The sequence below is a fragment of the Leptidea sinapis genome, chromosome 35 (assembly GCF_905404315.1).
Source record: "Leptidea sinapis chromosome 35, ilLepSina1.1, whole genome shotgun sequence".
Taxonomy (NCBI): domain Eukaryota; kingdom Metazoa; phylum Arthropoda; class Insecta; order Lepidoptera; family Pieridae; genus Leptidea; species Leptidea sinapis.
In genome coordinates, this window is record NC_066299.1 from 2,680,331 (window position 1) to 2,692,619 (window position 12,289).

At 37.9% G+C, this 12,289-nt stretch overlaps 1 protein-coding gene across 1 annotated transcript in view; it reads right to left on the reverse strand.

The window, feature by feature from the left end:
- The window catches only part of LOC126975319 (putative inorganic phosphate cotransporter), a 33,079-nt gene that overhangs the window by 18,363 nt on the left and 2,427 nt on the right, over window positions 1–12,289 (reverse strand). The window contains exon 2 of the mRNA XM_050823157.1: window positions 10,300–10,421. Within this exon, the coding sequence (XP_050679114.1) occupies window positions 10,300–10,421 (122 nt within the window). The remainder of the gene's footprint in view (window positions 1–10,299; window positions 10,422–12,289) is intronic.

A 12,289-nucleotide genomic window follows, 5' to 3' on the forward strand; every position in this document is an offset into this window, starting at 1 on the left:
TCGTTCCTATAAGCGGAGTATTATTTCCAATCCCTGACCCACTCTCGTGTCAATTGGTGTCAGAAGTGGGATTGGAAAGATGCCATTAGTGCCCAGGATCGAGAAGGGAGAGACCACGCGAGCGGGAGCAGCTGCCGCGGCCGAGGACGAGTCACAAGAAGCATCCGGCTCTGGACTCTGTGTGACCGTGTCAGCACCGCAGGCTCCTGCCGTAGACATCAGCGCGCTCATGCAGCAGATGGCCGCCATGATGCAAGAGCAAGCTTGCCGACAGGAGGAGCAGCTGCGGGGCTCGCAAGAGGAACAAGCGTGCCGACAGGAGGAACAAGCGCGCCGGCAGGAAGAGCAAGCGCGCCGACAGGAAGAACAGCTACAGGGCTTGAAAGAGGAGCAAGCGCGCCAACAGGAGGAACAAGCACGCCGACAGGAGGAGCAGCTGCGAGGCCTGCATGAAGGCCTCTCCAAAGACATTTTATCCGTTGTGCAGAAAAACTCCACCCATATTGACGCTGTAGAAAAAGAGATCGCCCGGATTGAAAGTGTGGAAAAGAAGATGGACAAAGTTGAAGAAAACTTTTAACGTACCTTTTAACGTTTCATCAGCTCAGTGGGAGGGTCGTGTGTCCTTCAACCAACACAGGAGTCACCTGCGGAACCACATCGACCAGAAATGTAAAAGTACCTCCCTACGACGGCAAGTGTTCCTGGGCTGCCTTCAAGCTACAATTGGAGACGGTCTGAAGAGCCTGTGGTTGGAGTGACCGGATACTCCGAAAAGTATAACAGAATATGTGGATGAGTTACGGAATAAGATGATTGACATCTACGAGGAAATTAGAAGAACTGGGCTTAAGGCAAGTGAACGGATGAAGACGCGCTACGATCGAAGAGCTAATGTTCCTAGTTTTGAAGAAGGAACCCTGATTTGGTTACACAATCCCATAAGGCGAAAGGGGAAGTCTCCGAAGCTTCAACCAAGTTGGGAGGGACCATACAAAGTAATGGCAAGGATAAATGATGTGACTCTCAGAATTCAGCGTACCCCTCGCAGTCCCCCGAAAATCGTACATGTCGATCGGGTGGCTAAGTACTACGGAAGCAACGATGATCGGGACGATCATGTCTTGGGATGGGGCAGTGTCGCGTAGCAACGCTTTGACGTATATAACGAGAGTTGTCAAACGTCATATCGTGCAGCAACGTACATGACGAGTGTTGTCAAAACTTCAAGACATTGATAATTTCAACAGCTCCGTCAGCAATACTCGTAGCGTAAAAGTGTTTACTTTAGACGCTATAGACCCGGATTCGATACACCTACCAGTGTATGGAATTTTTTGGGTTTTGTAATGTTAATGGAAATTTCTAGTAAGTTCAGGATCAAATCGAACAGAAAAAAAGGGATGGAAAATGTGTAAGCAGTATAAAAATAGTTAAAAGAATTTTCTAGTACAATTTAATTTTAAAGATGGAATGGGAGAATCATTTTGAAAATAGAACAGATCCGGGGGTATATAAGCCGTACTAAGCGTGGCCTACGGCAGTTCTAGTTCTGGCTCGAAAGTGTAAAGAAGAAGAAGAAGAAGAAGAAAAGAAGAAATAGTGAAAAGTGGAAGTGTTCCAAGAAGAAGAAGATAGAAGAGACTTAGTGTTTGGTGCGGTGTGACGCGTTGAAGGTACCGCCGCCCACAAGAGGAACAGCGGCAGACCGGCGCGCGTAGTGCAAGTTCGAAAAAAAGTGAACGCAAATAAAGACTCGTTCCTATAAGCGGAGTATTATTTCCAATCCCTGACCCACCCCCGTCTCAATATTATTATTATTGGCTAGAACAGGTGTGCAGAAAACATTTCCAAGCAAAGGTCTTCTCCATTATCGTGTCTGATACAAAAACGAAAAAAATACACAAGCCACTTTAAAATTATCAAAAATTATGTCTTTTAGGTCGTTCATCCGTACATTTATTTTGTATTTTATGGTTTAATATTATTAGGGAATATTTTAATGGGGAAATATATTTCATCAATTAGATAATTATTGGTGTCGAGACACTTGTCCCGTGGGACCCAGAGGTCAGGAGAATGAATAAAGTACTATCTTCGCACCTCAATAAGGCTACTGGAAACCCAAGCGCTGGCAGCTATTTCGGATCAGCCTAGCTATCCAACGCGGAATCCTGCCAGTAACATTCGTAGACTTCCCCGTAGTGATAGTTTTAATTTTATGTAATCATAGTATTGTAAATATAGTTACAAGATTTGCTTTGTTTTAATAAATGACAATGACGTTCTATACATTTATATGATATTAATATCACTAGTGAAATTGTAATATCACGGCTTGGATAATATACTTTCATCAAATTATTTACTTTCCTTACCTATACATTTGAACTGCTTCTCACGGGAAGATCTAGAAAGAGTTCTACCGAAAAGGCTTACATATGAATTCCTTTTTGATAGAACTCTGAACACTGACTCTGATTGATCGTACACTGAAGGTATTTTGTATTCCTTTTTAAATGTTTTGATCACAAAACATTTTTATTATGTAAAATATTGCCAAAATCGTGGAAAAATCGGTAGTCGGTCGGGGACAGGTTTTTCTCTCTCTGGGATCTGTCTGAGGATCCTGATCAGGATTTGGATTGCATCTGGAGCGGATGATTCGCCTCCACGGTTTCTCTTTTCATGCTGACTCACTCGGGAAAATAGAAGCAGTGGAATTCCGTCGTCTTCTGCTCCAGACATTTTATTAGAGTTACTTAGACTCCAAAGTCGCTGTTGCCTCTTCGATCGGTTGTCCGAGTGGTGATATGGTTAAACCAGGTTAAAACATAGGGCCAGGTGATTTAGAAGTAGAAGTAGAAGTTGCCAGGGTACGAAATACATCGTCGGGTTTCTTTAATTCTTGAAGCGTTAAAACGATTTCTCAAGTCGTGTGAATCTTGCGTTATCATGGAGTAATTATGGTGATTATTAGTTAACGATTCAGGAGTCCTCACTGCGACCTGCGCTATCATTGTTTGAAGCTGGGGTAGAATAGATATCTGCTATTATTGTTTGCCCTGATCTAAGAAAGCTCTTTCCTGAATTATATAAAATGAGCATAATTTTTATCCAACTAAACATAAACAAAACAACCAACATAAATCTAACTTATTACTACATTAATTCAATACAAGAAGACATCAGAGAACTTAAGGTATAAAAAGCTAACATCGTTGAATTGAAATTACTAAAGTTGGATGTGTCGGATTTAAGATCCATCAATCTGTTGATATGATTTCATCAATAATTATCTATTTTAACCCCGAGGTTTAGCAGTTAAGAAATAGAAAATATGACGTCAGTAATCAACAACATTTTTAAGTAAATTCTGCTGCGCCAATTTTTTAACAGTTAGCTAATCAGTATGTCCGCTGCATCTGTTTTTGTGTATGTTTTTGTTTCATTACAAAAATGAGTTCCGACGAAGTGCATCTAGTTTTTTGTATTTATTTTTATGATCTACTAATGTAACATCCCAAAGAACCGGTCTTTATGTTATCAGTTGTATAAAAACAAAGTATTTTCCTTATTCCACTTCATCACAAACAAACCAAATAGAATTATCGCTAGCTACGAATGATAGGTATGTGTTCATTCAGTAAACGTTAACATACTATGCGTTAATTTCCCTCCCCGCAGGCGAATGCGGGTGATTATATCCATTTCTCGCGGGAAACATGTTAAGATGTTTTATTTAACAAAACTGTTAAGCCACGCGCCTAATCTGTTTATAAAACATGTTTTTGTGTTAACAAACACGAAAACACGGCGCACTTAATAGGTCGTTCGCGTTGTGAGCATGTACAAAACTAGGCTCAATAATTTGGAAATTGAGAGTTCCTTAAACAAACAAATGAATAAATCCTGTTCTCCAAATTTTCTGAGTTTTATTTAGTGTTTAATCCGCCAATAATTGTCTTTAAACAATTTAACACGTGTATCGCCTCTACACGAGGCATCCTCAGGAGATGCAATTTGCAGTCGTGCCAGAGTTTGGTGAGTCATCATCTCCTGAGGATGACATTTGGATAATTATGTATTTCCGCATTTGAAATAAATATATCGCAAGAGTTCCAATGGATAATAAACGGAATTCATTTCAGTGGGAGAACGCACCATCACATGTGCTGATTGGAATTTGCGAGGAGACAGCCGAATATATATTATTGGATCACCTTACGCTAGAAAAGAAAAAGACTTAACAAAACTAAAGCACTTTCCAAAAAAAGACAGGTAAGCTGCAAGTTGTTTTCCGGACCAATGTAACCTCGCCAGTGATAAATGCTTTAAAATTCTAACGAATCAAGCTATCCAATGAATCGATAATCTTCGATATTATAATTATAACATTATCCACGATTACGTACGCATATAAAACCGGCCGCGTGCAAATGGTTGCAGAGGATTTTTGGTATAACTCATCACTCTGATATTGATAACCATCCATTTGCTAATAACACTAATGGACCGGTTGTATAACACAACCAGTGCTCTTAAATTAAAATGATGATACTGATAATATTGTTGAAAATATATCTTATGATCTCGATGCATCCTTACACAAACAATGAATTCAAGCTCTAAAGGTTGATGCATCCATCATACGATAATTTATACTTATACACTTAATCCTTTGTACTTTTATAAAATATTTAATATTCAAAACGATTTTAACTTAATTCATATAAGCAGCACCTTTCAAATTTTTTATATTACAGCCATTTTAAAATTTTCTATTGATTGAAAAGGGTGACCATTAAGTTTCCTGTATGTTCATCAACACTAGCTCTACTTTTTCCGAACATATGATAGATTCAGTAATTTAAAAGAAATATTTACAGTGACAATTCAAAAGCGCTTAGTTTAAGCCTAATTGAATAAAGTTTATTTGAATTCGACTTTGATGCAGCTATATAAGCAACAATGATATTATTTGCCTTAGGATGCGTCCACACATAACATAATATAAGGTCGCCTGATATTGTATGTGAGCAAGGCTTTACATACAGATCACTTGTAATAAGACAACAGTAAATTATTTGACGATATAATAATATACATTTTTACATACAAACATACATTGTTTGGCGTCGTGACCGAGATTATGAAGCGCGCGTTATTATCGGGTGGAGCGGTTTTAATCGCCGTTACAGCTAAAGCACATGATTGGATTTGATACGGCCGAACCATTAGACGCGATCTGTTATAATAATAATAATAATAATAATAATAAACTTTATTGGCAACATAATTACACTGCTAAAATAGGTCATAGTTTATAATATAATAACTTTAACAAACAAGTAATTTTAACGTAAAATATTAGATTAAAATTATAAGTTAACAAAATTATGAACTTAAACTATACAAACCACTAAAAATAATTAAAACAGACCTAGTAAAATTAAAATAAATAAAACAATTAGATTGAGGAGCAGTGCAATCACTTTAGTATGATATGTATACAGAGACTCGACACTGATTTTCAGTAGGCACCGTGTTACGCAGCACGGACAGCGACTGCGGTATACAAATACTTCCTACATCTTAAATTACAATTTAAATACATATTTCTACACTAAAAGCAAAATTTTATAACTATATTAGCAAAATAAATAATAATTTTTTTTAACACAACTACAGTCATAGTTTATTGTTGAAAAATGTAAACTTCGCGGACACAGGGTATAAAGAGAATAAGAAGAAAGAAAAAATAAATTGGCAATAGACACGTTATTTGGCCATAACAAAAAGGTAATATTAATTTATTTTCAAATATTTTCAGAATAATTTTAAATAATAATAGTCGGTTTGTACAATATGTTTGCATGGGAAAAAATATTATAATTTCAATCTGTAAAGATCCAGGGTGTTTCAAGTAATGCTACTTTATGTATTATAAATTGAAGTTACTGTTTTTCTAATACTTATGGGTTATTGATTGCTTAATTGTTTCTGAAATAAAAGAGTCTTATATTTTAATTTGAAACTCGAAGTTGTTTTCAGGTCACAGAGAGGAGGTGGCAAGTCATTCCAACATTTAGTGGCTGTAAACTTTAAACTACCCCGGAAAGCTGCACTCCTGTGTAACGGCATTTGTAATCTATACTTAGATGCTCTTGTGACGTATTCACTAGTATTATCTTTCAACCAATGTAATTTACTATAAAGATATAGCGGCACTTTATACTTTATTATATTGAAAAGAAGCGAAACAAAGTGTAAATGCATACGATAATCCATTTTTAAAATTTTATTTTTATTTAAATAGCAGACCATATTTGATGGTTAGACGCATTGTCCATAAAGTTAGTATTATTACCGTCCCGACCGTATCTAGTACGACGCCGGACCTACTGGTACGAGGCACCCACCGGAACGTCCGATGGTTCCGCCGCACCAAATCCGACCATCTGTTTAGGCTATTAGGACAGCGCACACCAAGAGCAGAGCAGAGCAGAGCATCTACTGAGATTATTGAAAAAAATATCTTATGATTGTTATCATACTTCGCAAAATTGAATACACGCCCAAATTTGATGCTCGACCATGCTCGAGCAAGGCGACTGCGTGTTCGAGTATGCATTCTACATGCGCGAGCGTCAGTCAGTCAGTGTTGCCGCAGCGAGGACACCGTTCGACGCCGGGCAACCCAGACCATATTTAACAGAGATGGCTCGCGCATTGTCGAGCATGCCGCCTGCATGCTCGAGCAGTAAAAATTTTGGTCGACCATGCACGAGCATTTTGCAGTTCGGTCTGCGCTGACGCTTAGACGTAAACTTGCTTAGGTCCATCATAGAAGATGTTTTGGTCACGATGTCATTACGTAAAAATCGTCCTAGGGTTACCTAACTACATAGGTAAGTCTATATTTTGTAACCAAAGTTTTGGTAAATCAATGTAAGTGAAGTAAATGGAAGAAATCTTTCATGAAACCTATCTGGACAAGTTCATTAACTCGTCATATGTTTCGGCAACAAACGGACAAACAGACTTGTGCCTTACAATATCAAAAGTGAGTATTAATACGACTTTTTTGATAGACTCCTAGATACTAGATTTAATGGTTATTTAAGGATTTATGATATAGTTTTTACAAATGTAAACGTCACCATGAGTAGACACCATCACCCTCTGGTGTAAATAAATAAATCTGTGAATATTTTATTAGATTTTTTTCAGACAAACATTACAAACGAAGGTCTTATTTGAAACTCTTTTATCATCTTGGTGTTTATCACAGCGCAAGCTCATTAATTGGCAATTTAAATTGAAGCTATGAATATACTTTACAAAAAACACATATCATACATAACAATCACTCCACATCGTAAATACCCGCCATGGTATTATATCTCCTCCAATTAAACTTAAAAAAACATAAGTGGCAAAACAAAATATATTACAGTTATGTTAACTGGTACGATATGCACACTTTTAATGTGATAAGTGCTCATATCGGACTCATGGAAGAAGAAATGTACCTTTAATATTTTTCGCTTGTTGAGCGTAACATATATTTTTTATGATAATAAGGGACAAGACGAGCAGCTTTCAGCTGTTGGTAATTGATATGCCCTGCCGATTACAATGCAGTGCCGCTCAGGATTCTTGAAAACCGAAAAATTCTGAGCGGCACTACAAATGCTCGTCACCTTGAGACATAAGATGTCTCATTTTCCTAGTAATTTCATTAGCTACGGCGCCCTTCAATACGAAACACAGTTATGCAACAAACAATGCTTAAACATTACTGACACTAAAAAGTAAAAAGTACTAAAAAAAACTACGCTTAAAAAAAAGGACTTCAAAAACTGAAAAGTACCTATCAAATAAGCTTCGACTGCAGTATCTATACCACGCAACAGAATTTTCTGTTCTGTGATCTATACCATACATACATGCATAAACTCACGCCTTGTTCCCGTCGGGGTAGGCAGAGACAGTAGAATGCCATTTGCTTCTGTCCTTACAAACCTCACGCGCTTCCTCTACATTCATTACTCTTTTCATACATGCTCGCCGGTTGCGGGTGCTTCGGACCTTTCCTTTTCTCAAAACGTCCCCAATTTGGGCGATCGACGAATGTTCTACTCCCGCGACCGACTTGCCCACACACACTTGCCTTATATTTTAGATGCGTCATTCTTTCTTCACTCATTCGCTCCACGTGTCCAAACCATTTCAGCATTCCTTTTTCAGTCCTTGTAACAACATCCTCTTTCAAACCACAGCGCGCTCGTATTACCGCATTCGGAATTCTATCAGTCAGTCTTGCCCCACACATACTACGCAATGATCGCATCTCAACTGCGTTAATTCTGCTTTTATGCTTCTTCTGCCAAACCCAACTCTCACTTCCATTCTATACCATAAACTTAATATACTATCGTAATAGACAAATACTCTCTTTATTATCTCAAGATTAAATTTAAAATATTCATGAGTGCTAGTTTAACGTGTGTGCCAGTGAGTTAGTGAGTGAAGTGTGTACATAGGGTGTGTTCCGATATGTACTGCGACCACTTTACAGTGTGACGTCAATTTAGTATACTGTGAAGCCGTTCCTATAAAGCCGCATTTTTTGACGCAGCAGTCAAATGACTGTGTTAAAGTTTTCTAGTTCATTAAAAAAACTGTTGTTGGAGTACGGTAGTAAACTGTAGGTATTGTTTATAAAACGTTAGGCACTCGAGTGGTTTTGACTGATCACGTGCTCAAACTACTGCGAGTACCTTACCTACCCTAAAACGCCTGTGCTCCCAGTAGAATATGGCGGCGATTTATGACGTCATATATTTCCCTAGGGTACTGCGGCAGTATACTGGCAGTCCATAACGGAACGAATTTTTCTACAGTGATAGCACTGTACAGTGCTCGCAGTGCATATCGGAACATACACTTAGTAGTTACTCTGCTTTTAGACAATCCCTATGACAAATATTGTTAAATGGCGCCATATTCACAGATAAAATATCTTATTATCTAACTCATATTTTCTTAAATTATTGTAATCTTAAGAAGATAGAATGTTTACTGCGCATATAAAATGTAACAATTAAGATTTTAGTGCATATTATGTTCAAAGTAAATAAACATCACAAAAGAAGCAGTATTTACTTGTGAAATATTTATTTTCTTGGATTGTTGCTATAATATGTAACAACACAATCTATTACAGAATACGATACCAGTATATTTTTTAACTAATATCGGTTAAAATACAGAACAATAACGATAAAAACACTAAGTTTTAATTTTAGATCCGAGTTTCACTATTTTTTGTGCTTTGTGCTTATAGAGAATTAATAGTTTGTACACCTTCCTGTGACAGGACTGTACGTTAGTAGGGCTCTCTGGGTTTCCACGGAAGACCAGCGTTGTGGATTCTTTCGAAACCGCAACTATGCTGAGTTGGGGGCCCATTGGAGTCATTAGGTCATAATTAGATTAGTATAACTTTAAGAACTATTATCAGAATATATAATGACGTCAATAAACATTTTTTCTTTCTAAAATTAAAACGCGGTCCAATTTGACAGGAGACTAATGGATACTAAATTGTTACATGGTCTTCATCTATTCCGTCTCTTTCTCACACCTAGGTTTTTATGTAACGATAGTTGTCTCCCCTTCACACAGGGTTCGTCTATTACGGCATTATAATAAGTTTTACGATCTATACATTGCCACATTTACTACAATTGATTAAATTATTGTTCTCAGTCAATAAGCAGCAATGAACCTAAAGCATTTATTCTACCAGTGGGAGGCTCTTTTCCGGATGCCGGCTATATTATGGGTAGGTACTACAACGGCGACTATTTCTGCCGTGAAGCAGTATCTGTAAGCATTCTGTGTTTCGGTCTGAAGGGCGCCGTAGCTAGTGCAGCTAAATTACTGGGCAAATGAGACTTGAGAACTTATGTCTCAAGGTGATGAGCGCAGTTGTAGTGCCGCTCAAATTTTAGGGCTTTTCAATAATCTTGAGCGGCACTGCATTGAAATGGGCAGAGCGTATCAATTATCATAAGCTGAACGTCCTTCTTGTCTCGTCCCTTATTATCATAAAAAAGTATGTTGAATGTAGAACCCGATTCGAACAGTGAAAGTTGACACACGATTAAGGCGAAAAGTGTGCTTACATTGTCTTTAAGAGTATTCTACCGTTCCGCTATCAGACTGCGATTGATATGTCCATAGAAAGTCATTGTGTACAATATAAAAGTGTCAACAAGCTGTACTGACGTGTTCGTTGGTGGAGTCCGTCATATCCACGATGGCGATGCTCAGGTTGACCCTCATGCTGTACGCCAGAAGCATGCCCAGGAATAACAGGAACGTCTGCAGGTGCCGCACCCCCACGCCCTCTGCCGAACACACGGCAAAATGTGAGTATCATCAGTTGAAACAAAATATAATATATATCTGAAAATATATTGAACAAGAAATTCCAAAAAAATCGGGACTTGTTCCATTTCTCTTCTTACATCCCCCTGACTCTGTTTTGATCATTTTTTTTCTTTGTACAGAAATTTGATCTCTACAGATTTATTATAAATAGAGGTTTTTAACTGTCTCACGGGAACTCTTTCATTTTCCGGGATGAAAAGTATCTATGATGTTGACCGGGGATATAAGGTATCATCATGCAAACTTTCAATTAAATCGGTCCAATAGTTTCAGAGATTAGCCTGTACAAACAGACACACAGACAAACAGACAGAGAAACAAAAAATTCCAAAAAAATCGGGACTTGTGCTATTTCTCTTCTTACATCCCCCTGACTCGGTTTTGATCATTTTTTTTTTCTTTGTACAGAAATTTGATCTCTATAGATTTATTATAAGTATAGATAATAGATTAGGCTTTATTTTGTAGAAATCCATAATTATCCAAGTGTTGTGAGCCTTCTATGTACTCTTTACAATTTCATAATTATATTATTTTATATAACAAATCAAATCTTATAACTATATTTACAAGACTACATAAAATTAAAACTATCATTACGTGGAAGCGTACCAAGAAAACAGGCAGCATTTCCGCGTTGGATAGCAAGGCTGATCCGTTGACCGAAATAGCTGCCAGCGCTTGGGTTTCCAGTAGCCTTATTGAGGCGCGAAGATAGTATTTTGAACATTCTCCGCGCCTCTGGGCCCCACGGGCCAAGTGTCTCGACACCAAACGGCACAAAGATAGATGATTCACTGAGACTAACATATTTACGACGCTTGCTGTCTTCGGCAGTCGAAGCAGCAGCCCCAGCACCAACTGACGTAACTTGGACATGAGAAGGAGCCAGAGTGTCGATGTAAGTCGCGTCCCACACCAGCGCCCTCCCCCATGCCCAAGCCACCAGCGTCATTGAGTGATTGTAAATTCCTCCACAAGAGGCATCCTCATACACTCAAGAAGGCGCACAACAATTGGATAATTATATTTCTTGTAACTAGAATGAGTTTTCTTGAGGCAGAAGACTCAGGCTGAGATTTATAGAGCGTAATTAAACTTTGCGCGGACTTTGATGAAACGCTAAAATGACTTAATATCAGTTTCATATCAGCTGTCTAATGGCTATAAAAAGCGAAATCAAAGATTATGCTAAGCTATTTATGAGCCTATGAGGTGCGGGTTCGATTCCCGAATCGTCCAAAAAGTTTGGTACAAATGGAATTTATTTAATCCCCGAAATGAGGGATATGACTTAAAAAATAGCTGTTATAATAATAACTCAAAATGTAATTAAGGATTATAATAAGCAGAAAAAATTATTAATTATATAAATTAGAGAAGGTAACAACTCGCCCCATGCAACAGATGAGTGATATATTTGCCCACTAAATACCGCCACACAATATAAAATTAATATTTCTTAAATTAATATTTTATATATATTAATAATATCTTTTTAGTTTAATTTTATTTTTTAACCGACTTCAATAAAAAGGGAGGTTCTCAATTCATCGTTATGTTTTTTTTATCTTTGTTACCTCAAAACTTTCGACTGGGTGAACCGATTTTTTTATATTTATTATTTATGGCACATAGTTCGACGGACAGATTGCCGTTGGGGCAGAAGAGTCCTCGAATGGTGACCACGTACCGGAAGACGCAGCGTTGGTGGGTCCCCCACACGGTGGACTGACGATCTCGTCAAGATCGCCAAAAAACGTTGGATAAGGGCATCGCAGGACCGATCGTCGTGGAAATCTTTGGGGGAGGCCTTTGTCCAACA